Source organism: Vulpes vulpes, chromosome 6, assembly GCF_048418805.1.
Source record: "Vulpes vulpes isolate BD-2025 chromosome 6, VulVul3, whole genome shotgun sequence".
Taxonomy (NCBI): Eukaryota; Metazoa; Chordata; class Mammalia; order Carnivora; family Canidae; genus Vulpes; species Vulpes vulpes.
The window spans coordinates 83,530,265-83,558,063 of NC_132785.1; the positions used below are offsets into that span (position 1 = coordinate 83,530,265).

A 27,799-nucleotide genomic window follows, 5' to 3' on the forward strand; every position below is an offset into this window, starting at 1 on the left:
AATAACAGAGATTACTGAAAGGAATCAATGACAATGTGATTAAAACAACTAGATTATGTGATTCAGAAAGAATAAACAGAAAGAAGCAAATAAATAGCAAAATCAAACTATTTAAAAAATAGAAAAAATTAGCACACTTAAAAAATATAAAATCTTTTAGCATAAATCCTTTAAGAAAGCCTTCGATTTACCTATCCAAACAGGCAAATAGTCCAGATTTTCCTCCTACTGCACAAAGTACTTTGGGGGCACAGCGAGGTCGTGTCATCAGGACTGTCTGATGAGAGAGTCTATGTTCAGGCATAAAGTGGTACTTTAGGGCTTCATTCAAAAGATGTTTACAAGTGCGATCATCACGAATAAGATGATTTGCTTCATATAGTCTAGTGAGAAACTTAACACTCAGCAATGGTAATCTCACACTGTTAAGTAGCTGCGCTAAGTATTTCTGACGTTCTTGTACGTCATACTTGATCCAAGACTCAAGCGCATAAAAAACAGTCTCTTCAGTAGCTACATTCAAACAGTCATTGGAAACAATTTCGTCCAAATCAGCATGTGTAAGCTCAAAAAACTCTTCAGTCTGGCACACAGCTTCAAAATTCTGGCATATGTATTTAGTAGCTGCCAAATAAAGGTCATGACAACCATATGTCTCTGCAAAACGAGAAATTCCAATACAATTACCAGGATCAAGTTGGCTTTCAAGAAACGCACAACATTCTTTCAAGACAAGCTTTATCTGGAGCAGGTTTGCTGCTGGAAGGAGAGATTCAACTGTGTCCTGTGAAATAAAAACAGTCCCTGTATAGGCATACTCTACAATGGCCTGGAGAGCAGTTTCATCGATGCACTGAAACTCAACCTCACTGTTCTCTTTTTCAGAAAGGTTTCCAGTAAACATAGCTTTGAAATATGGGCTGATGCTGGCAAGTACCACTTTGTGAGCATGGATTTTAACATCACCGACTCGAAGAACGATGTCACAGAGTTCGTGATGTTGACGAAGAAGATTCAAGCCCTGCAGAAGCTGTTCAGAATGTAAGTGGGTTAAGTTAGCAAGCATGTAGGTCGGGGATGTGTGGTCCATCTGCAGAAAAACAAAAAGCATGAACAGTTATTTCAAAATAATCTTGCCAGTATGATTCTTTTTTCAAACAGTACAAAATAAACGAAGTTTGTTATTTATTGGCCTGTTTGTTGGTTTTCAAATACTTTATGCTAAATACTAGACAGGGCTTTTAGCAATTATATAATTCAATTCCTATATTATAGATACTAAGAAATAGAGGCCCAAAGATTATGCGGAATGCCCTAAACCACAAAAGTCTCTTGACAATGGACTTTTGGACTGCGACTCTGCCAAGAAAATGTAAAGTTCTACACAACTTTAAGTGCCATGAATACAGCACTTAAGTGTCATTTTATTAAGTTGCCTCTTCCCATATCCTCAGTTCCACTAATTCTCACCCTTTCTACAATAACCTTTCACTCCAATAAAGTTTATGTAATTATTATAGCTCTATGCAAATATTTTCTTACCCCCATAAGCCAGATTTTTGTCTATAACCTTTCTCCTCGCATCATCTTTTAATTCAATTCAAATTCTCAAAAGGCTGGGTCAAAATTAACTTCATGGGTAACCCTGTAAACATTTAAGTACTCAACTCCTTTACATGCAATTAATTATATGCTGCTTTGCATAACATAAACAACTCTTCCATTGTCTGAGAGTCTCAACTCTCAATTTTCATTTGTCTGATTTAACAAATCAGACTGAAAAGTTCAGAATAAACAGGAAAGGTGAATGGATACAGGAAGTAAGAGAAGGGATCGAAAACGGAGCTATATCTAATGATACAAGAAAAGAGAACACAAAGGTAAACTGATTAGAAAGGAAAAAATAAAACTGTCTTTGCTGGCAGGAGACATGACTGTGTAGAAAATCTGAAACAATCAACAGAAACATCCCTGGAACTAATAAGCAATTACAGTAAGGTAGCAAGATACGAAGTTAATATACAAAAGTCAATCACTTTCCTATATACCAGCAATGAACAAGTGAAATTTGAAATTAAAAATCTATTACCATTGACATTAACACCTAAGAAAATGAAACAGCTACAAATCTAACAAAATGTACACAAGACTATATGAGAGAAACTATAAAATTCTATTGAAAGAAATCAAAGAACTAAATAAATGAAGAGATTCAATGTTCATGGATAGGAAGACTCAATATTATCAAGTCAGTTCTTCCTGACTTGGAACTATATAATTCAGCACAATCTGAATAAAAATTTCAGCAAGTTGGGGATCCCTGGGTGGCTCAGCTGTTTAGCAACTGCCTTTGGCCCAGGGTGTGATCCTCGAGTCCTGGGATCGAGTCCTGCATTACGCTCCCTGCATGGAGCCTGCTTCTCCCTCTCTCTGTGCCCCTGCCTCTCTCTGTCTCTCATGAATAAATAAATAAATCTTTAAAAAAATTTTTTTTTCAGCAAGTTATTTTATGGCTATGGTAAACTGATTCTAAAGTTGATATAGGGAGGTAAAAGATGCATATTGCTAATTCAATATCGAAAAAAAGAACAAAGTTGAAGAACTAACATTACCTAATTTTAAGAATTCTTATAAGCTATAGTAATCAAGACAAGGTAGCACTAGTGAAAGAATAAATAGACTAATGAAACAGAATAGGGAGCCCAGATATAGAACCACATAAATAGAGGCGTCTGTGTGGCCCAGTGGTTGGGCGTCTGCCTTCAGTTCAGGGAGTGATCCTGGGGTCCTGGGATGGAGTCCTGCATTGGGCTCCCCACAGGGAGCATGCTTCTCCCTCTCCTTCTGTTGCTCCTGATTGTGCTCTCGTGTGCACACACACTCTCTCTCTCAAATAAACAACATCTTAAAAAAAAAAAATCACATAAACATAGTCATCTGATCTTTATCAAAGCAGAAAGGAAAATACAATGGAGAAAAGATTGTCTCTCCAACAAAAAAATGTTAGAACTGAATATTCACATGTTAAAAAATAAATCTAGACACAGAACTTACATCCTTTAAGAAAAATTAACCCAAATGTATCATAAACCTAAATGTAAAATACAAACCTATAGAACAACCTGGAAGATAACATAGGAGAAGAATCCAGATAACCATGGGTATGACCATGATTTTTTAGATATAACACCAAGGTTCCATCCATTTAAGAAAGAATTGATAATCTGGGTGTCACTAAAATAAAAAAACTTCTGCTCTGAAAAAGATAATGTCAAGAGAACAAGAAGACAAAACATACATTGGGAGAAAGTATTTTCAAAAGACATATCTGATAAAGAACTGCTATTCAATGGATACAGAAGATGTATATATATGTGCATACACACACACACACACACACACACACACACAGTGTGATATTACTCAGCCATCAAAAAAAATGAAATCTTGCCATCTGCAACAATGTGGATGTAACTTATACTAAGCGAAATAAGTCCGTCAGAGAAAGACATATGATTTCACTTATATATGGAATTAAAGAAACAAAACAGATGAACATGGGGAAGGGAAGAAAAAATAAAATTAGATGTAAGTAGAGAGGGAGGCAAACCATAAGAGACAACTCTAGGAAACAGAGTTGCTGGAAGGGAACTGGTTGGGGGGAAGGGGTAACTGGCTGATGGGCATTTAGGAGGGCACTTGATATAATGAGCAGTGGGTATTATATGTGACTGATGAATCATTAAATTCTACCCCTGAAACCAATAATACAGTATATGTTAACTAAGTTAAATTTAAATAATTTTAAAAAAAGAACTATTATTCAAAGACAGAACTCTTAAAATTCAACAATTTAAAAATAAACCTAATTCAAAAATAAATAACCTTATCAGACATCTCATCAGACAAGATACACAGATGGCAAGAAAGCATACGAAAAGATGTTCAAGATCATATGTTATTAGAAAACTGCATATCAAAATAAGAATGAAATATTACTTCACACCTATTAGAATGGTCAAAATCTACAACACTGAGGACACCAAATCCTGGAGAGAATATGTGGCAATAGAACTCTCATTATACCTTGTAGGAACGCAAAATGGTACAGCTACTTTAGAAGACACTTTGATGGTTTCTTATAAAACTAAATGCTTCATATCAAGCCATGAAAAAACATGGAGAAAACTTTTCTTTTTTTTTAAAGATTTATTTATTTATTCATAGAGACAGAGAGAGAAAGAGAGAGAGAGGCGCAGAGACATAGGCAGAGGGAGAAGCAGGCTCCTCACAGGGAGCCCGATGTGAGACTCAATCCTGGATCCTGGGATCACACCCTGAGCTGAGGCAGACGCTCAACCACTGAGCCACCCAGGCATCCCAAACATGGAGAAAACTTCAATGAATACTGCCAAGCGAAAGCAGCCAAACTGAAAGGGCTACATACTGCATGATTCCAATTATATGACATTCTGGAAAAGGCAAAACTGTGGAGACAATAAAAAGATCAATGGTTGCTAGGGGTTAGAGGGAAGGGAGGAATGAACAGGTGAAGCACATAGTGAAATTACTCTGTATGATATTGTAATGGTAGATACATGTCATTATACATTTGTCCAAATCCATGAATGTGCAACACCAAGAGTGACCCTAAGGTAAATTATGGACTTTGGGTGATAATGATGTGTCAATGTAGGTAGGTAATATAATGTACCACTCCAGTGGAGAGGTTGGTAATGGAGGAAAGTATGCATGTGTTGGGGCAAGGTATATATGGGAAATCTCTGTACCTTCCTTTTGATTTTGCTGTAAACCTAAAACTGCTCTAAAAAAAATAGTCTTAAAAAAAAAAAAAAAAAAGACACCTAGCTACACCTAGCTCACATCTCTCCCAGACTAAAAAATGTTGCAAAATATTTAAAAAGAATCTGCAAATGAACTCCCTGAATCACTGCCAGGGCCACAAGACTGGAGACTGTTTTCAAAAATAACACAGTAAACTCTACAAACATTCTGGTAAGGTTAATGTTAATTTCAGATAACATTTTAAAATAAATTATTAGGACGCCTGGATGGCTCGGTGATTGAGCATCTGCCTTTGGCTCAGAGTGTGATCCTGGATCCTGGGATGGAGTCCCGTATCAGGTTCTCTGTGGGGAGCCTGCTTCTCCCTCTGCCTGTATCTCTGACTCTCTCTCTGTGTCTCTCATGAATAAATAAATAAATCTTTAAAAAATAAAATAAATTATTAAAGATTTGATTTGTGAATACTTAGAAGAGGATACAGTGACCTCTAAGACTAGGATGGATGAACTAATAATAACACATGTCACAGACTAATCTTGTTTCTTTTTTGATGTATTTAAAAGACTTGGAGATCAAGAAAGTAAACTTGATGTTTGTAAAGAATTTTACAATGACTTTCATGATTTTCTTGACAGTAAAACTAAAAAAATATAAACTAGTTCAGTTAGCTAAATTAGCAATACCAGAGCATACTACTTAATGGAATGAGGTCTCCTTGGAGGAAGGCTTCTAGAGTATGCTATAAAGCCAAAATGAAGATACCTTCAGCTCTACAGATGACATGAAGCTTCCAAAGACAGGAAAATCATTGGTTAACAAATCAAGGGTTCAAAAAGACCTGATAACTAACAAGAAAAATTTAAAAGGGATAAATGTTAAGATTTCATAGTGGATTCCAAAACAACTACGTAAGTATAGCTTAAGAGAGAAAAGAGTCATCTGTAGGATGTGTTTAAAGGACTTGGGGATTTTTATTTCAGTATTATTTTAGTATACTAAGCTTATGTAGGTTTAAGTTGCAATAATAGAACTGTAACATGCAGAACTAAAGAAGATATTCTCACTTTGCTCTGCAAATGTCACACCACATCTGGAGTACAAATCTTGGGTACCAACCTTTACAAGAAAACTAAACAAAGTATGACACATGATGAAAAGAAGAAATTTAAACATGTCTTATGGGTAATGGAACTGAGGATGTTGAGTCTGAAGAGAAGGAAATCTGATGGTTATCATGTGAAAAACCTAAAGGTTATCATCAACAACAACAATAATAATCATAGAACATAGGGCTGTTTTGAGAATTAAATACACTTATACATATAAAGTGCTTAGAATAGTGTTTATCACTAAGCAAGCTCTTGATAAATATTACTTTATTTACCAATAAGTTATTGTATTACTAGTGAATTTCTCAAGTTGTCAACTTAAGAGGTATTCTGCTTTCTATGTTGCACCATCTTTCACAACTAGGTAAGAAATCCACCCTGTACTACTGATATCCTGTGCCCCACAGAATACCGCAGAATTGCTTGTTTTTCTTTATTTTTTAAAAGATTTTATTTATTTATTCATGAGAGAAACAGAGAGAGAGGCACAGACTTAGGCAGAGGGAAAAGCAGGCTACTTGCAGGGAGCCTGATGCGGAACTTGATCCCAGGGCTGGAATCAAGACCTGAGCCAAAGGCAGATGCTCAGCCACTGAGCCACCCAGGGGCCTCGAATTGTCGATTTTTAAAACAAGTTAATGAGTTACTGACTACATTCGTTTTCATGTAAATAGGAATCATATAGGGCAGCCCGGGTGGCTCCGCCGCTTAGTGCCACCTTTGGCCCAGGGCTTGATTCTGGAGACCCGGGATGGAGTCCCATGTCGGGCTCCCTGCATGGAGCCTGCTTCTCCCTCTGCCTGTGTCTCTGCCCCCCCCCCCCCGCCCTGTCTCTCATGAACAAATAAATAAAATCTTAAAAAAAAAAAAAGGAATCATATAGTGACAGATCCTTATATAAAACTAATTTTTGTGTATTCAAGACTGACAAATTACCATTAACATATGATATGAAAGCATGACACAATACTGACTTATAAAAATACACACAAACATATATGTACGTGTTTGTGCATATGTATATATCACAAATATCCACATACGCAGAACAGTATGATTTGAGGAGACTGGGACCAGGAATGAAGGTCCTAAGGTTACAACATTGTCTTTACTATTTACTAGCTATATGACCTTGGGAAAGTGATCTTAAATTCTCAGTTTTCTCATCTGTAAAACACAGACAAAACAGTACACATAAGAACTCAATATCTGTTAGAGACTATTACTATTATTATTATCATCCTTAAAAAGGCTGAATTTTTGCCAGCATGTGACTTCCTTTCACGGCTAAAAAAGAAACAAAGCTTACTTACTATCAAGTGAACTAACATAACCAAAGCCTGACTAATTTGGCCAAAAAAGATACAAACCACTTTTAAATTTCAAGAGTTTAATTACAATGAAGAGTAAGCCAAAGACTAAGCTTCCTGAGTCCTTGTCCCACACACCAAAAAGGACGACACCAAAACAAAAGGGGCTGGATGATGGCAACACAAGTTGTGAAGAACACAAACTAGACTGCAGCTAGGCACTACTATATTCTGCAGGTCTATTCTTTGGGGTAGGGGGACATGAAAGACCCACATCTCTTCATAATCAGGGAACTGAAAGGAAGTTGTCTCATGATAGACTCTCAAGGGATTATTAAGAGTCAAGGGGAGATGGCTTTGTAGCATCTCCTTAAATGCCTCTCAACTTCTGTGTTTCAGGAGAATCACAAGGTGTTCCAACACTCAGAATAAGCTGTGGCCCCAGGATCTAAGCTTTTGCCTATATGGACATATACAAGGTTACACTGAAGGTCATGATGAAGCTGTTTTCCTACACTTATACCCTCTATTGTATTTCTCCTTTATTCTACTTTCTTAGTATCCCCTCAAATAATAAAAATGATCAAAGTTTTAAAAACCACTCAAAGAAAAAAAAAAAAAAAAAAAAAACCACTCAAAGAAAGGGTACCAATGAAGACATTGTAAAAGAACACCCATACATACTTCTGCACATCACTGTACAGGATACAAATAACATGATGTTCACTCCCTTTAAAAAATACTGAAAACAAAGTATAAGTAAATAAATAATACTTTTAATGGTTAACCAAAACAACTCAAACTAAAAACTTTAAAAGGGCAAGGTAAAAATAGGGAACTTAAAATGAATTACACCAGAGGTCTGTCATAACATCACTCTTAAAATTTTTAATTTGAACCCTTTCTTCTCTGTAGAAATCTGACTTAAGAGAAATTCACAAAACTTTAAATCTTTTTAGAAGCTTTAAAACAACAGTTCTTAAAATATGATCCTTGTACTGCCAGCATCAGCATTACCTGGGACCTGCTAGGGATGCGAATTCTTGAGCCCAACCACATATCTAAGAAACTAGAAACCACATAGGTATGAAGGGGCAGCAATATGGGTTTTAAGCCCTCCAGGCAAAGTGATATGCATGCTAATGTTTGAGAACCAGTTAAAATATTGCCAGCACAAGTGTAACTGCTAAAAACTTATTCTACGTCATACTATAACTTCTTCAAAATTATAAATTACAACAATGACTATATTTGGTTCTCAGCTATTTACCTCTAAATGGCTAACAATAACTCACAGAAGCATTAACTTCTAATTTTTAAAACTTCACCTTTGATGGTTTATATTGACCATTTCATCTCAATAACAACCCTGTACAGAAGGAAAAGCAAGTATCAAGGAAAACAGGAAAGAACAGTGAACAAAAGTTTGAATTTCAGAACCAGAGGGATCTGAGTTCAAGTCTACATTTGATACTTAATAGCTGTATAATTTGGGCAAATTACTTATTCTTGACTTGAACTATGTCATTTGTAAAATTTGTTGTGGATTAAATAGAATCTTTGGTTTAGAGAAACAGACCAATGGAGAATTAAAATACAGAAAAAGAACATTTTAGCATATGCAAATTTAGCTTATGATAAAGGTACTATCTCAAATCAATGAGGAAAACAGGGCTTTTAAGTAATATGTAGAATAACTGAATAGCCTTATAAAAACTATAAAAATTAGACCTCTTCCACAAATCTATCTACACCAGTACAAATTCCTAATGGACCAGAGGTATAAATGTAAAAAATGAAATCATACAACTATTACAACGAAATAGGGTGAATTCCTCTGTAACCAAGATTAGAAATAATTTCCTAACTACTATACAAAACCCAGAAGTAACAAGTGAAAAGACAGATCAACTTGATTACATTACAAAGCTTCAACTAGCTACAGTACTTTGACTAGCTAAGGAAATCATAAGCCAAAAAGAAATAGGAGATTGAGAAAAATATTTGCAACATATGTAAAACATATATTAGAGTATAACATTTCTTTTTTAAAGATTTATTTATTTATTTGAGACACAGAGAAAGAGAAAGAGAAAAATGCAAGCAGAGAAGAGGGGCAGAAGCAGATCCCCTGCTGAGCAGGTAACCCAATGTGTGTCTCAATCCTAGGACCCTGGGATTATGACCTGAGCTGAAGACAGACAATTAACCTGAGCCACCCAGGCACCTCTATTTATAACCTAACTTTCCTTTCCTTTTCTTTTCTTTTCTTTTCTTTTCTTTTCTTTCTTTCTTTTTCTTTCTTTTTTTAAGAGATTTTATTTTTCATGAGAGACACACAGAGAGAGGCAGAGATATAGGCAGTGAGAGAAGCAGGCCCCCTGCAGGGAGCCTGACACAGGACTTGATCCCAGGACCCCAGCATCACAAATTGAGCCAAAGGCAGACCCTCAACCACTGAGCTACCTAGGCATCCCTAATTATAACATTTCTAAAATACTCTAGCCCTATAGTAAAAATAGGCTAAAGAAATGAACAGTTGGTTTAAAAATGCAAATAGTTCATAACTATATGAAAAATCACTCAAATTCACCTATGATGAAATAGAGTAAACAAGTTAATAATTATTCCTTGGCAATATATACTCTGTTGGTATGACTGTGAGAAATAGGCACTCTCACACATTGCTGTGCAAATGTTTAATGATAAAAGACCTCTGGAGGTAAATTTGGAAAGTCTAGCAAAATTACATTTGCATTTACTCTTTGACCCAGCAATCTGACTTCTAAGAATTTACCCAAAAAATACAATGGCAAAAATATATAATGACAACTGCAAAGAGCTAGTAATTGTAAGTGTATTTATAAAAGGAAAATAGTAATTCTTTATGCTTATTTTCATGCTTGAGAGACTAAGATGAAACTGACCACAAATTTTAAAACAACTCTAACATCCACCAACAAAAGAATGGTTGAAAAAAACTATGACGACCCCATACAATGGAGTGGTATGCAGCTGTGGAAAAAGAATAAGGAATCTCTGTACGTACAGCTCTAGAGTGATCTCCCTGATCCAAGCAAGGAATAGAAATATGTGTATCGTACATCACCATTTATCTAAGGGGAGGTTACAAGTATACAGATTTACTTATCTTAAAGAACAAAGGAAATATTAAATATCCTTTAAAAAGTTATCTACAGGAGCAAGGGAGGGTACAGAGTAGAGGAGATATAGAAGCTAGACATTTCCGAATATATCACATTTTATAGATTTGCCTGTGGAATCACTAAAGTATTTTACATAATTATAAAACAAAAGTCAAATCTTAAAAAACACAATCCATAAGAAACTTGAAAATAAAAGGAAGCAAAAGAATCCAATATTTATCTACCTTAGTGGCCCAATTTTCAGTAATCACATTGTCGGTGAAAGTGTTATTTGTATTCTGAAACTTTTATGTGTGCCTTGCATAATTACATGGCATTTCTAATATCATCATCCCTAGGATCACTGTGATCTGTAATTCTCAGTAGGGGAGAAAAGAGATGAAGATATAAGACTAAGATATTAAATAATACAAACTTTGTACTCAGATTTTGAATAAAAAGTATAAGAACAAATCTATATACAGAAACAACATTAATTATATGTACTAATATATATTTTATGTATATAAGATACATATGATATACAAATGTATAAAATACATACATTATTTTAAGGAAAAAGTTAATTATTATTTCCTAGCTCTATTTACTGAAAAGAAACTGACCAACCCAGTAGCAAGGAGCACTCCTATCACCTAGATGTGGTCCCTAAATACCATTTCCCACCAAGGAATTAGAACTCCTTGTATAAATGGCTGATTCAAGGCCTGGGCAAGAAAATTTCAAGGTAAATTGGAATCTTTACATAGTAGGTAGCAAAAAAGCTATCAATGACAACTAAGGTTATAAAAAACAGGAGAAACTGAATAGGATATTATTAGTCAAAGATGGAACAAAGTGAATATCAATAACTGCAATTGACTAAAACATATCAGATATGCTTAAATCTATGAGTCCATAATTATAATACAATTATGACACTAATTTATCACCACTGGAGGACACTAAATAAAAAAGAAAAAGAAAAGAAAAAGAAAGAAGCCTACTATATAAAGGGAAAGAATCAAATATTTATCACATCTTTCTGATACTAACTGTACCACTGGGTTACTGAACACATGAGGGGAAGTTTCTTTCATAAAAGTACTCCAGTTAGTAAGTAAAGAAGGGATGACAGAGTGTCACCATTTCATAATCTTAATGAATAAATCTAAGTATTGTTCAAAAGCAGTGATTATGAAGGGCTGCTAATATCACAAAAACAGAGACAACCAGACATCAGGACCTTCTGATAGAAGACCATAAAATTATCTATGGATATTCTTGAACTCCCCAACCCCTCCCCCCACACACACCAAAATCAAACATACGGTCAAAAGTCTAGATCCAACTATTAATTTACAAGAAATACAGAGAACAGACAAAGCATGTTAAACTGTAACAGAGGATGCAATCAGCAAAAACATCCTGAGAAAAACTTTTAGAATAACCTAGATGCTTCCACAAATAAACTGAATGAAATTAAAAGAAAATGAATCTACAGATCAAAATAAATTTGTAAGACATATAAAACAAATACAACTTGGGAACTGTATAGGTGTGTGTGCATGCATACAGACAGGTGCACATATACCCAGACACATACATTAAGGAGACAGCTAGAAATTTTTATGCTAACTGGAATACTGATTATATTAATTAATCACTGTTAACTTAGTTGCTGAAAAATGATAACTGTAGTTATGTTTTTAAGAGTTTTTATCTTGTACATACTAAAATATTTATTGAAAAAATATATTAGAGATTTGCTTAAAGTAATATGAAATGAGGGGTGCTTGGGTGGTTTAGTCAGTTAAGCATCCAAGTCTTGATTTTGGCTCAGGACATGATCTCAGGGTTTGAGATCTAGCCCCATGTTAGGCTCCATGGTCAGTGAGGAGTCTGCTTGAGATTCTCTCTCTCTTTCCCCCACTTTCCCTCTACTCTTCCCCTCACTCATATGTGCACGAACCCTCTCTCTAAATAAATATTAAAAAAAATTAATACGGGATGAGTAAGTGGAGATGTAGATGATGCCATGAGCTAGCTGCTAACTGCTGAGGCTGGGTGTACATGAGCGCTTATGGTAGTATTCTATTTTTGCATGTTTTTGAAATTTTGCACAGAAGAAAAAGAATGTATGTATAGGGCGCTAAACTTGCCCTAAGACTTAGAGATGAAGAATCTGAAGTTCAGAGAGTTTAAATGAATTAATAAAGATTACACAAGTAGTAAGAGACACTACTAGGACTATAATAATGTTTCCTTAATCTTAGAACAATATTCTCTATACATTACATTAAAAACATTTCAATACTGAACAATATAGGCCTGCTCAAAATATTTAGTGAACCAATTTACAATTGTTGCCATTCTTGAGAAAATTAAATTGTTCTATAAAGAGCTACTGGAAGACCTTTGACTTAAAATGTGCCTGTTACCGTTCTAAGCTTTTTACATGTATTAACTACTGTCATTCTCAGAATAACAGCATGAGATAAGTACTGTTGTTACTATTCCTATTTTACACAAGTAATCTGAGGCACAGAGAAATTAGGCTTAGGCAAGATTTAAATCTGAGCATGCAGTCTCCAGGGTTCTTCATGACTATATTATAAAGTCTCACTTATAAACTCATAATTTCTTAACGTTATTAAATTTTTAACTTAAACAAGAATCTAAAAAAGTGCAGGACAGAAACTTAAAAAGGATAGATCACATACAAATACACACATATATAAAATATAGACACATACTATGTAGATTAGATACAAAAGTACAGCAGGGTTTTAAAATGAAATATAGAGGGATCTATGGATCATTCCCTTCTGTTATTTATATAATGGCAGCATTCTTGTTACATAATTATATACAATACAAAGACAACGTAAGATAAAATCAAATCAAACTTTCCATAGTCTATAGCAGCTTCATAATTTTAGGTTCTGAAACAAAGCTAATGAAGGTCAAGCTATGAGTTTGGTAGCTACTTAATTGACACCTAAGCTACAAAACAGTGGTACTGAAATCAGTTGGGAGGCAATTATCTGCTACGACGAGAGCAAATAAATGGTGATGAGAAATAAGAATTGTTAAAAAAAAAATCCAAACACACATATACTTTGCTGTAAAAAGTGTGATTTATGAAAATGAGAATATTTTATCAGATCAGTTCTTTTCTTACATTTTTTCCCTACAGCTAAACTCTTCTTATAGAAGAATTCAAATAATTATGCAACTATTTTATTAGTGACCTTATGAACAAGTTGGCATATTTTCTTGTTCTCTAAGATTGACTTTCATTACGTCTGGAAAAACAAAAGTAAAATTAGAAGCCTGCTCTAATATAAATCATTATATAATGAAGTCAGAAATAATACAAAAGAAAGTCCTTAAAGCCTCTTCTACATCCAGCAAAAGCTATAAGTTACATAATTAATCTGTGCACTGAAAAACCAGTTGCAATGAAAGTGAAATCCTGTTAACTTATATAGATTAGTACCAGAAATGCAATGAAAATTGGATTTTTGTTTAAAATTATAGTTTTGACTCAGTCAGAAATGCACAATGGCTTTGAAACATAAACCTAAATAAATGAAAATGTTATCTCTGATACACCATAACATGTGCCACAGCACAAACACAGATTTAACTTCAAAAAATTGTGAAAATGAAATGAGTCAATATTCATTAGGTACTTACCACCCTGTATGACACACAACAATCAATAAATGGTAGTCTTATCACAATCTGTTAATAACACCTTTCCTTTGCATAGCATTTCTTCATAGTAACTTCTTAAACATACAAAACTCTTAAGAGTTTACAGAATTCACACTGATTTCCAATATTCCTGGATGTCTGTAAAATTTGAGTAAAAACATGGAAAAAACTATTGTGGTTTATTCAACCAACTGATAGCTTATCTCTCTAACTGTTGAAATAAAAGATGCTGTTAAGGCAACTGTGTTTACCTTGCTTAAATCCAGCTCAAAAATTAATATATCACAAATATGCCTATAATCCATTAATTTAACTAAACTTTAAATAAAATATAGATATTTTAATTTGTTTTACCTAAAATCGGTATCTTCAATGTATTACAGCCTTTCAACTTTCAAAGGTATACTATTAAACACATAGGGTATTGTACTATTCTTAAATTTGATTTAAAATTTTTTATCCTATCTCTATTTATGGCTAAATATAAAAGGTTTTTCTAGTCAATACACAATTCCTACAATTCCCTGGATTCCTGGAATTCATGAATAAGATATTTTAAAAATTTGCTTTGTAAAATAAATAAAATATACATTAATGAATGAGATTTATCTTCCACAAAATAATCTTAAAAGATAATTAGTAAGATACACGATGCTGATAAGGTCTCACTTCCTGAATACCCACTATGGAGGCTAATCCATCTAACAAGTCTTTATCAAAGAAATTAAATGTAATAGATACAAAATAAATTGCAATCTATAACATAGTGATCTACAGAGTCCTGAGAAAAGGGGTCAAAATGAAGACTCATTTTCCTTTGTTCTAAGAGAAAGGACATCATAACTGGTTGGTTTAAGGATCCACAACCCTTGAAAAGTATTCTCTGGAGAAAAGGAGTAATTCTTAAGCTTCTACCATTAACTATGATGATGACATATCATTCAAGACTTTTCAAGTTCCTTTTCTTTGATTTCATGATTACCACACAACCGCCACTTCCCAAGTTCTTCAATACAGGAAAGAGTGCCCAGGATTTTTCAACCTGAAAATTCTGATTGTTGGAAAGGGTTATCTTTTATTCCAACATAAACTGGCATTCTAATATGTACATTCTAATGTGTACATCATTCTCTTATTTAGTTTAGTTTGAACTGGGTTCCTGAAGGCTGAGCATATATGAGTAAAGTATAGATAGGAGCTGCTTACACTGGAAATATGAGAACCAGACGGACATTCCTTCTTACCGCTACTGCTACAATCTCGTTTTCAATCCCCAGCCTTTACCTTGTCCCTAAAATTAAAAAAAAAAAAAAAAAGGAGAAAAAGGCACGGGGCTGGGGGTGGACTTTGATCTACTGAAATATACTTAAACCAAATTAGGCAGATTCATTTAAACACCAAAATGATTAAAGTCAAAATAACCTAAAACCGAAACCAAAACATAAGGATGTTTACACAAACCTCATTTACATTTATTCTATTCCCAAATGACAAAAAAGAAACCTATGATATTCAAAATTTGCTTTAAGACAAAAAAACAGAAATTATGTTTGAACTTGCATTATCTAGCAACATTATAAAGTGGTTTGGCATATGTAACTCAATTATCCTAAGACTTCGCTTGTGTTTAAACTGCATAAATTTGAGACTTCAAATGATAACTCAGCCTTTTCTCAGGGGGTAATTCTAAAGTAATTTACTGCGTTATCCCTTCTAAAAAAAAAAAAAAAAAAAAAAAAAAAAACTCTTCCACACTCCAAAGAATTCAGCCTCATACCACACACGCCTGCTCTTCAATTGTGTCCGCTTAAGTTTCATTTACAAAAAAGGAGAGAACGCTCACCAATTCACACATCGCCTAAAACAATGAAATGGCTATTATTTGCCCTAAATCTACAGAGCAGAATTCTCCTAGGACCATGATGCCAAGAACTTCAACCGCAACTGAAATTGTCTTTGCAATCTCGGTTTCCAGGAGACTGAGAGGCTGCAGAGACGCGCAAGGATCCTGCAGGGAGGTTGGGGTGGCAGAGGACGCAGGAGGAGGGAAGGAGTAAGTCTCAGAGAGGAACTGCATTAGGAGACTTTGAGAACGTTTAAGGGAGAAGTGGTGAGATATTGGGGGGGGAAAAACAGATTACGTTTTCAAAGAGAATTTTGAGTGGTAAAAGTAAGGAAAGATGTAAGAAAATCATTAACCTTCCACGACCGGAGGGTAAAGGGGAGGGGGGCGCAAGAGGGTGTAAGGGCCCTAAAGACCAGAATTTGGAAAAAAAAAAAAAAAAAAAAAAGTACGGGAGCTATGAGCTTGGCCTTAGTCCGAATTTCCTGTCAGGGTACGGGAACCGCAGGAGAAAAGAATCGCACTTAACTCAGGGTTGTAGAAAGCAACGCATTTACAAGGGTAACAAGCCGTGCACAAGAAGATGTCGCCTCCCTCCCTGCTTGCTCCCGTCATCTCTCTACCTTTTACTGCAGCACCAGCGTCACGCTGGCAAAACTCTACCAAAAAGCCTACACCGCAAGAAGACAGCAAATGGAAAATACCTGAGTCCCAGGAATCACGCCGGCAAAGACAGGAGGGTTCGTGGACCACCGAAGTCGGGGCAGGATTCTCACTTCTCTCCAGTCAAACCCCAATTCTTTCGGGTGGGGCGGGGATCTTCCGCTTGGAGCGGAAACGTCACTTCCGCTCAATGCCTTCACCCTTCTTGGCCTGCTCCGCTCTGGATACGTCTGCTACTTTCGTAACGTTCTCACTTCCTTTTCCAGGAGACCGCTGTCTAGTCCTAACACCTGATGTGGACTACATGACCCAGCATTCATCACGGCAGGTTGATTTCCGGGTCAAGAGTTCCGCGCTGGCTAGATCACCATGGAAGCCATCGGTTTGGTCACGTGGTGGTCCTGGTTACGCCCGGTGGCTGCTGTGGGGTCTGGGGCTCAGACAGGGGCCATTTTGCCGAAGGCAGCGTCCCAGACTCGGGGGTGGCTTGGCAGCTAACTGAAGCTCTTTCTTTTTCTCCTCTGCAGCTTGGGGCTTGGAGAGGAACTGGAAGGCTGGGCTCCACCGAGCCCTTCAGAGATGATGGTTTCCTCTAGCCTCTGCCACCTGACGACCCTCCATGGCGGTTGTGCCCTCTGCGCCCCTCCTGCTGCCGCAACTTCCAGCCCTCTGTGCGTATCGCCTCCAGAGCTGCAGTCGTTCTTCCGCCCCAGAGACTGATGATAGTCGAGGTGGGGGCGCCATGAGAGGCGAGAAAAACTATTGCCGTGGAGCTGCCGGAGACCACGGTTCCTGCCCGCCGACACCTTCGCCTCTGGCCTCGACCTTCTTAATGCCCGCGGAGGCGATCACAAGTAGTTGGTCTGGGTCTGGAGGTGGTTTGTCTGCGGGAGATGAAGAGGAGACTCGGCTTCTCCAACTCCTCCGGACCGCGCCAGACCCTTCCGAGGCCTTCCAGGCTTTGCAGGCTGCTTTGCCGCGGCGGGGCGGCCGGCTCGGCTTTCCCCGACGGAAGGAAGCATTGTATCGGGCCCTGGGCCGAGTGCTTTTGGAAGGAGGTAGTGATGAGAAGCGACTCTGCTTGCAACTCCTCTCGGACGTTCTCCGGGGTCAGGGGGAGGCAGGCCAGCTGGAAGAGGCCTTTAGCTTAGCACTTCTGCCTCAACTAGTTGTCTCCTTACGGGAAGAGAATCCAGCCCTACGGAAAGATGCGCTGCAGATCCTCCATATATGTCTGAAACGTAGTTCTGGACAGGTGCTGAGAACACTTATACAACAAGGATTAGAAAGTACGGATGCCCGGCTTCGAGCTGCCACAGCACTGCTGTTCCCGATCTTGCTTACTCCTGAGGATTTGTTGCTCAGTCTAGATCTTACCGAGGTAATAATAGCCCTAGCCAGAAAGCTTGGAGAACAGGAGATAGAAGAAGAATCTGAGACTGCTTTCTCTGCACTTCAGCAAATTGGAGAACGACTTGGCCAAGAGAGATTTCAGTCCTACATCTCTCGCCTGCCATCCGCCCTTAGGAGACACTACAATCGCCGCCTAGAGTCCCAGTTTGGAAGTCAGGTTCCTTATTATTTGGAACTGGAAGCCTCTGCATTTCCTGAAGATCCTCTCCCCGGTGCAGTGACTCTTTCTAACAGCAATCTTAAATTTGGGATTATTCCTCAAGAGCTGCATTCAAGACTGTTAGATCAGGAAGACTATAAGAACCGGACTCAGGCCGTTGAGGAATTAAAACAGGTGATGGGAAGATTTAACCCTAGCTCTACCCCTCATTCCAGTCTTGTCGGTTTCATTAGCTTGCTGTATAATTTGTTAGATGATTCCAACTTTAAAGTGGTTCATGGTACACTCCAGGTCCTGCATTTACTGGTTATTCGCCTCGGAGAGCAGGTACAACAGTTCTTAGGACCAGTTATAGCAGCTTCTGTCAAAGTGCTGGCAGACAACAAGTTGGTAATCAAACAAGAATACATGAAGATCTTCCTCAAGCTAATGAAGGAAGTAGGTCCTCAACAGGTGCTTTGTTTACTCCTGGAACATCTCAAACATAAGCATTCCAGAGTGAGAGAGGAGGTAGTGAACATTTGCATCTGCTCTCTACTGACCTATCCCAGCGAGGATTTTGACTTACCCAAACTGTCTTTTAGTCTTGCCCCAGCTCTTGTGGATAGCAAACGCAGGGTACGCCAAGCAGCTCTTGAAGCCTTTGCGGTGTTGGCATCGTCAATGGGCTCAGGTAAAACCAGCATCCTTTTCAAAGCTGTGGATACTGTTGAACTGCAGGATAATGGAGATGGAGTGATGAATGCTGTGCAGGCCAGACTGGCTAGGAAAACCCTCCCCAGGTTAACAGAACAGGGATTTGTGGAATATGCAATTCTTATGCCATCATCTGCCCAGGGTAGGTCAAGCCATCTGGCACATGGAGCAGATACAGACTGGCTTTTGGCTGGTAACAGAACTCAGAGTGCACACTGTCACTGTGGTGACAACACGCGGGACAACATGCAAATTTATGGATCTTACAGTCCAACTATCTGTACCCGAAGGGTATTAAGTGCAGGAAAAGGAAAAAATAAATTACCATGGGAAAATGAGCAGCCTGGAGTCATGGGAGAAAATCAGACCTCCAATTCTAAGGATATAGAACAGGTATGCATCTTTTCTAATTGCCTTGAGTTGAGACTAGAAAATTTAAAATGAAAATAGGCCTCTAATGACTTAAGGGTGAGACTGTTTTAGGCTTATGTTTTGTTTTTAATTTGGTTTAAATGGTGCTGTAGATACCTATTCTAGTGTTACAAATCACGTAGGAACGTTTAATAGGCTTACTGCCTAATGGATTTCATTGAATTTGAGTAACAATATGATAGTAACAATGCCTGGATTTCAGTTTTGTCCTGTCAATTTGGCATATTGGTTATCTCATCCATGCAACAAACACTAAATGGTTAGTACATGTCAGATAGAGAGCTGAATTCTAGTAATAAAGATGAGGTTGGTTCCATGAAGTTTGGGGAAAAGGGCAGAATTGTAAACAGGCAGTTTCAAATTTGTTAAGTGCTAAAGTAGAAATATAAAGAATCCTGTGGGAATACTGAAAAGAGAAAAAATAATTTCACTAGGAAAGTTTAAAAGCCTTCCAAGAAGAGGTGACATGAGAACTGTTTTTTTCCCCCAAAGTTTTTTTTTTTTTTTTTATTTTAAGATTTTATTTATTTATTCACGAGAGACACAGAGAGAGAAGCAAGGACACAGGCATAGGGAGAAGCAGGCTCCCTGCGGGGAGCCTGATGTGAGACTCGATCCCAAGACTCCAGTATCATAACTTGAGCCAAAAGCAGATGCTCAGTCACTGAACCACCCATGCGTCCCTCTCCCCAAGTTTTATTTGGAAAATTCCAAATCTTTAGAGAAAAGAGTTGTACAAGGAATATCCATCTCCTCCTTCTATATTTTACCAGATGTTTTCTTGCCCCATATATGCTTCATATTTGCTGAGCTATTTGAAAGCAAGTGCAGATATCTTGATATTTCCTTCCTAAATATTCCACATGTATCTTCTAAAAATGGGATTTTCCTTTATCATATTATCATACCTCAGAAAATCAATAGTAGTTCAGTAATATCTAATATATAGTCTGTATTTTAAGTTTCTCCAGTTGTCCCATAAAAAATGTTTTATAGTGTGTTACTTTTATCATCCAGGTTCCAATCAAGGTTCATGTGGTTAATATGTCTCTTATCTAGAACAATATGCCTATTTGTTTCTTTGTTTTCTTCATGACATTGATTTATTTAAAGAGGGGTAGTTTTGTAGAATTTTCTACATTTCTTAATTTATCTGATTGTTTCTTTATGATTACATTCAAGATAAACAATTTTAGCAAAAATATTACATGGAAGATGTGAACTTCACATGACATCACATCAGGAGACATATAATGTCGAGTTGTCCCGCTACTGGTGAGCTAAATTTTACCACTTGGTTAAGGTAGTGATAACCAGATCACTATTGTAAGGTTTACCTTCCTTTTTGTAATTAGCACATGATCTGTAGGATGATACTTTGAGACCCTATGGATAACCCAACAACCTGTCAGCCACTGTTGTTGGCATCCAGTAATGATCCTTACCTGTATCATTTATTACATCAAGGGCTACAAAGAAAGGATAATTTTTTTATTCTTATATTCTATATTTGTTATCTGTCATTCTTTTTTTGTTCTGTGTGTTAAGTATGTCAGTATTCCTTTTGATGCTAAAATGGGCTCAAATTTGACCAGTGACCAACTCTTATGTCCCTTGCTGTGACTCAGTCTTTGAACACTTTGGTAAATATACAGGATGCCCAGGCTTACCTTGTACCTTTTATGTGTTAGAGCTGGAATCAACCATTTTTTTCAAGAGCTCTAGAACTACTTTTTTAGTTAAAAGTAGAATTTAGGGGCCCTTTGTGTGGCTCAGATGGGTAAGCATCTGCTTCGGGGTCCTAGGATAAAGCCCCACAATGGGCTCCTGGCTCAACAGGGAGTCTGCTACTCCCTCTGCCTCTTCCTCTGCTCATGCCTTTTCTCTCTCTGTATGTCTGTGTCTCAAATGAATAAATAAAATCTTTAAAAAAAAAAGTAGAATTTAAAAACCAAAGTTTAAGTATAAATGTACTCATTGCTATTGTTTACGTGGATTGGTTCTTTCAGTGGACAAAACCAGGGAGTACCTTTTTTTTTCCAAATCATATTAATACTTCCACTTCAAATCCAGCACTACAGGGTTTTTTCTTTTCTTCCTTTAGCCCATATTTAGACCTTTCTCCCACGGTAAAACCCTGGTTCCTAGTGTCAGTCATATTTATCCGTATGCTGTATCCTACAATACAAAAAAATAATTACTACACCAATAACATAACAACTAACTACTTACTAAAGGTCAAGATTTCTTTGCGGTTCTTTTTCTGCTTAGAATTATCCCACAGAGTTTAATGTTCAAATTCTTCTTAAATTAATTGTTTCCTGGGTGATTATGATTATTTAAACTGTGTGATAAAAGATGTAAAGAGTTTGCTCTGTGTGGATGTGTCCTCATAAATTTCCATTTCCTCCTCATAAATGGAGGGAATATATGTTGAGATGCTGAGTTATGAAAGGACTTCGCAAATGAGTAAGAAATGGTGAGTTTCTGCACAGCTGAAACTGGTGAGAGGTAGCAGAAGATGATACTAGAAACGTAGTCAGAAACAAAAATACAGAGATCATTTTTATGGAGTTTGTACTTTTTGCAGCAGACCTCAGATGGATGGAGGTGAACTAAATATTCTCTGGTTCCTTCCAGTTCCAAAATATCCAATTTTAAAAATAAAATCCTGAGCAAAGAGGCCAGGACAGAATTACTACCTGAGCTGAAGGCAGATGCTTAACCGACTGAGCCACTCAGTATGTATATATTTTAATAAACATTTTTTTAGAGCAGTTTTAGGATCGCAGCCAAATTGAAGAGAGAGTACAGAGATTTCCCTTATTCTCTGTGCCCCAACCTTTGCACAACCTCCTGGACTGTCACCACAGTGGTACATTTATTGCAGTTGATGTATATTGGCATATCATTATCACCCAAAGTCCATAGTCCATGTCCAGTAGTATCACACAGAATAGTTTCACTACCCTGAAAATCTGTGCTCTGCATCTTCATCCCTCCTTTTCTCCCTCCCAGCAACTATTGAATTTGCTTTTTCCAGAATGTCATAGTCAGCCCCTGGTCTGATTTGTGCTGGCTCTTGCCCAAGTTCTGCTGCTTTAACATCTCCTATCTACTGTTAATCTGCTATTTCTGTCTTGTCCACATATAGCATTGGTTAGTGACATTAAACAGCAATGCTTTTAGGAAGATTCATGAATGTTTACATTACATATTCCTGGAGCTCATTTTGAAGATAGACTAGTTTGCTTAGAAAGATGATTTTTGTAGTGTAGTGTTAGGAAATAGGTTTACAAAAGAAAAGCAGGAGCTACACTGGAGACTGTTGAATATCAGACCAAAGAATTTAGCTTGTAATTTTGACAGTTGTTTGAGACTAAAGAGTTGTGTTTTTTTGTTTTTATTTTTGTCCATGTTTTACTTTTCTTTTTTTTAAGCAGTGTGTTTTAGGAAAATTCATCACAACAGCAGCAATGTATAGGTTGTGTTGTGTTTTGTTTCTTTTTTTTTAAAAAGCCGGAGACTGGAGACTTAGATTAATTAGATTAATACTTACCGGACTACTTGGTGTGAGGTATTGAGATTTATGAGGATTAGTAGAGTATCAGGATTAGACTAGAAAGAAAATAATAGACGTTAGAGATATTTCAAAGCATTTAGTGGCAAAATATTGGAGGAGAGAGAGAGAAAGCGCAATAACTAATGGGATGCCTGGGTAACTCAGTCTGTTAAGCATCTGCCTTCAACCCAGGTTATGATCCCAGGATTCTGGGATTGAGACCCACATCTCTCCCTCTCTCTCTGCTACTCCCTCTGCTTGTGCTCACTCTCTCTCTCTCTTTCCCTCTGTCAAATAAAATTTAAAAAAAGAGAGAGAGAGAGAGGTAACTAAGATTTAAATAAGATAACCAATGTATAATCCATGAATACGCATAGGAATACACAAATGAATACACATAGGAAGGCCCCAAACAAAGAAATTAATTTGGGGGAAAATGAACTTTAGGTGGAAGAAGATAGAATATTCCAGCTGAATTTGAAGTATACTATTCAACAGGCAAGGAAAGAACTAGAGATGTAGATCTTGGAAGTAATGCTCTGAGAAATAATTGCTTAGACTGAGAATGAATGGGCTCTCCAGAAAAGGGCATATAGAGCAAGAGCAATGTGCTTAGGACTTATTCTTGGCATACAGTCCCATTTAGAGAATAGCAATAGGAAATAGAACCAAACAAGGCAGAGACAGGTGCCTAAGTGTTGGAAGAGAATCAAGAAAAAACGAACTTTTAAATTTTAAAAGTTTTAAAGGAGCAGTAAGTTTCAGGAAGTACATCTGTACCATTTAATGCAGGAGAAGTTAAAACAGGACTGAAACAGGACTTGTTCTTACGTAGTCAGGCTGTTACTTGTAAAATGATTTTTGAAGGCACTTTCCTCTTAATTTTTTCTTTCTGAATTTCTTCTTAATTTTTCTGATTATAAAAAAGTTATATGTACTCATTATAGAAAATTTGGAAAATATAAAAAAAGACAAAGAAGAAATTTAGATTTTTCAGTAATCCCACTACTGAGAGAGGGATGCTCTGAGTGTTTTGTTGCCCATACACAGAGGTTCCCCCTTTCATTTATTCACTTTACCATGAACATTTTTTTCTTTAACATCCAGTAATCTGTAGAAAGATTGTTAGTACCCGTTTAATATTAGATAATATAATATCATAGTCTATTTACTCTCTTACTTTTGAATACTTAAATTTTTTAGATTTACAATATTTAGATTTTTAAATTCTGTTTTTTTCCCACCATTTATTTATTATTTTGTATATTTTTTTTATTGGAGTTCGATTTGCCAACATATAGTATAACATCCAGTGCTCATCCCGTCAAGTGCCCCCTTCAGTGCCAGTCACCCAGTCACCCCATCCCCCCGCCCACCTACCCTTCCTCTACCCCTTGTTTGTTTCCCAGATTTAGGAGTCTCTCATGCTCTGTCACCCTCTCTGATATTTCCCACTCATTTTCTCTCCTTTCCCCTTTAATCCCTTTCACTATTTTTTATATTCCCCGTATGACTGAAACCATAAAATGTTTGTCCTTCTCCCATTGACTTACTTCACTCAGCATAATACCCTCCAGTTCCATCCACATTGAATCAAATGTTGGGTATTCATCGTTTCTAATGGCTAAGTAATACTCCATTGTGTATATATATATATATATGCCACATCTTCTTTACCCATTCATCTTTCGATGGACACCAAAGCTCCTTCCACAGTTTGGCTATTGTGGACATTGCTGCTAGAAACATCGGGGTGCAAGTGTCTCAGTCTTTCACTGCATCTGTATCTTTGGGGTAAATCCCCAGCAGTGCAATTGCTGGGTCGTAGGGTAGCTCTATTTTTAACCCTGAGGAACCTCCACACAGTTTTCCAGAGTGGCTGTACCAGTTCACATTCCCACTAACAGTGCAAGAGGCTTCCCCTTTCTCCACATCCTCTCCCACATTTGTGTTTCCTGTCTTGTTCATTTTCACCCTTCTCACTGGTGTGAGGTGGTATCTCATTGTGGTTTTCATTTGTCTTTCCCTGATGGCAAGTGATGTGGAGCATTTTCTCATGTGTTTGTTGGCCATGTCTGTCTTCTTTGGTGAAATTTCTGTTCATGTCTTTTGCCCATTTCATGATTGGATTGTTTGTTTCTTTGCTGTTTAATAAGTTCTTTATAGATCTTGGATACTAGCCCTTTATCTGATAGGTCATTTGTGAATATCTTCTCCCATTTTGTAGGTTGTCTTTTAGTTTTGTTGACTGTTTCTTTTGCTGTGCAGAAGCTTTTTATCTTGATGAAGTCCCAGTAGTTCATTTTTACTTTTGTTTCCCTTACCTTCATGGATGTATCTTGCAAGAAGTTACTGTGGCCAAGTTCAAAAAGGATGTTGCCTGTGTTCTCCTCTAGGATTTTGTGTTTCCACCATTTAGATGATTACTTTGATTCTCCGATTACCTGACAAATCAAATCACTGATAACCAGGTTCCTGTGCTATTCTAACTTTGCATCTCCTTTTTTGTTTTTGTGAGTGTTTTAATGGATTAGTAGGGTCAGTAATCAGGCTTACTAGCTGGCTGCCATATTAGCTGTATTTTTCCTAACAATGTAGTGAGTGTCTTAGTAGTCAGTAACATAGACTGAAAAATAAGGAGTATACTTGTTTCATGCATATGTAGTTACTAGGTCTGTAGTTTTTTCAGAATGGAGGATTTGGTTATTGGAAGATCATTGGGACATGGAAAAGTGATTTTAGAAGAATGTTTAGAAACCAAATTTAAAAGTTTATGAGGTGAGTTGATAAGGAAATACAGGCAGTAAGCATTTATTCATTGTTTTGATCTTCCACTATGTGTAAAGTCAAGTACGAGCTTATAGCCTACTCTTTAAAGCACTGCCTAGCATTTTTTCCTCTTTTGTTATTTAACACATGTGAGCCCTGCCCTCTTTCTCCTCAGTGATGGTAAGCACTAGGATGATAAGGACTGTTTCTTTTGGTTTTGGTTTTCGCAACTGTACTAATCATAGTGCTCTATCCACACTTAGTATCAATAAATAATATGTTCAGTGAGAAAACTTCTAAGGATTTGACAGTGAAAGAAAAGACCAAGCAAGATCTAGCAGGGTGAGTTATTACTGGTTTATATTTGAATAGGAAACACTCGATTTGAGAGAGGCAGAAAAAGGAGTCTCCTATGAATTCAAAATGCTTACTCTGTGTATTATACCGCGATAGATGTTAGATATGCAAAATACATAAGATTTGGTCCCTGTAAGCATATTTGGGAGAGAAAGGCAAGGAATTAATGTTTCTAAATAAGGACTGAATGAGTCAAGAACACAGGGATACATAAGGAGCTTAGCTGTGGAAAGAGGAAGTCTTTTCCTTTGGAACTGCAGGAAAAACAAAAAGAAGGTGACTTAGGATACAGAAAAATTTTGAGATAACAAGAAGGATGTGTTTTATTTTTAAGTCAAAAGGAAGAAAGATGGGGCAGCCCCGGTGGCTCAGCGGTTTAGCGCCGCCTTCAGCCCGGGGTGTGATCCTGGAGACCCGGGATCAAGTCCCACATTGGGCTTCCTGCATGGAGCGTGCTCCTCCCTCTGCCTGTGTCTCTGCCTCTGTGTGTGTGTGTATCTCTCATGAATGAATAAATAAATAAAATCTTAAAAAAAAAAAAGGAAGGAAGATGTGGCTCTAGAACGATGCTTATTAAACTTTAATGTGCATGTGAGTTGACTTAGGATCTTGTTAAAATAGATTCTGATTCAATTTGTCTAGAATGGGATCTGAGACCACATGTCTAATAAGCTGTTAGGTATTTTTGATGTTCTTATTTGTGAACCACATATTGAGAGCCAGGCTTAAGTAATATTAAGCTTCCATATTCTGGTAAACTTAAGAGGCAAGCTGAAAATGAAAAATAAAGGGTCAAGGGTCTGAAGAATGTGGGAAAGTTTTAGAATACTTATTATGACAGGGGTGCCTAGGTGGCTCATTCAGTTAAGTGTCCAAATCTTGATTTCAACTCAGGTAATGATAACAGGGTCCTGGGATTGAGCTCTGAATTGGGGTCTGTACTCAGAGGGAAATTTGCTTGAGATTCTCCCTCTCCCTGTACCTTTCCCTCCATATTCACTCACCTTCTAAATAAATAAAATATTTTAAAACAAAAGTTAATATGTTACAAATTTAAAGGTGAAAATTATTATGCTGCACTAATGCGTTTATTGTGAATTAATTTTAAAAATTGAGATTTTTCTTGGAGGTTTGATTGTTTCTAATAAGTTTTTTTTTTTTTTTTAAGATTTTAGTTATTTATTCATGAAAGACATATAGAGAGAGAGGCAGAGTACAGAGGCAGAGGGAGAAGCAGGCTCCATGCAGGGAGCCTGACGTGGGACTCGATCCAAGGTCTCCAGGATCATGCCCTGGACTGAAGGCGGCGCCAAACCACTGAGCCACCCGGGCTGCCCCTAATAAGTTGTTTTTTATTTTTCTTTTTAAAATGATTGGAATATCTCAAAGAAAAACTTCTTAGATTAAGCATGTCAAAATCATGAACAGCCCTGAAAACAGTATTCAATATCAGTACAGATGTTAGATTGTAATGTTAGATTTCAGTAAGTAGTAGTCGTCACTGATTTCTTTTTTCCTTTAAAAAAATTTTTTTAAGGTAATTTTTGCACTCATGACCCCAAGATCAAGTGTTACACACTCTACTGATAGAGCCAGCCAGACATCCCTGATTTTCTTTTTTTAATTTTACTAGATGTCTAAAGAATTTGACTGGATTGCTCAATCAGTTAAGCATCTGCCTTCGGCTCAGGTCATGATCCCAGGGTCCTGGGATCCAGCCCTCCCCAGCTCCCTGCTCAGCAGGAAATTTGCTTCTTTTTCTCCCTCTGCTCCTCCAGATGCTTGTGCTCTTGCCCTCTTTCTCAAATAA

General features: G+C 37.0%; 2 protein-coding genes across 9 annotated transcripts in view; one reads left to right on the forward strand and one right to left on the reverse strand.

The window, feature by feature from the left end:
- Positions 1 to 18,141, reverse strand: part of KLHL28 (kelch like family member 28) — a 34,514-nt gene extending 16,373 nt beyond the window's left edge. Inside the window, exons 1-4 of one of the 3 annotated variants that reach the window (XM_072761486.1) lie at positions 16,642 to 16,750; positions 14,074 to 14,232; positions 10,617 to 10,750; positions 192 to 1,090 (exon numbers count right to left, since the gene is read on the reverse strand). In XM_072761486.1, coding sequence (XP_072617587.1) covers positions 192 to 1,090 — 899 coding nt within the window. In that variant the 5' untranslated portion in view covers positions 10,617 to 10,750; positions 14,074 to 14,232; positions 16,642 to 16,750. Of the gene's footprint in view, positions 1 to 191; positions 1,091 to 10,616; positions 10,751 to 14,073; positions 14,233 to 16,641 lie in introns of all 3 variants that reach the window. The other 2 variants (XM_072761485.1, XM_026000775.2) reach the window with 2 other exon arrangements.
- Positions 17,220 to 27,799, forward strand: part of TOGARAM1 (TOG array regulator of axonemal microtubules 1) — a 76,465-nt gene continuing 65,885 nt past the window's right edge. For all 6 annotated transcript variants that reach the window (XM_026000769.2, XM_026000772.2, XM_026000774.2 and 3 more), the window contains exon 1: positions 17,220 to 19,262. In XM_026000769.2, coding sequence (XP_025856554.2) covers positions 17,220 to 19,262 — 2,043 coding nt within the window. The remainder of the gene's footprint in view (positions 19,263 to 27,799) is intronic.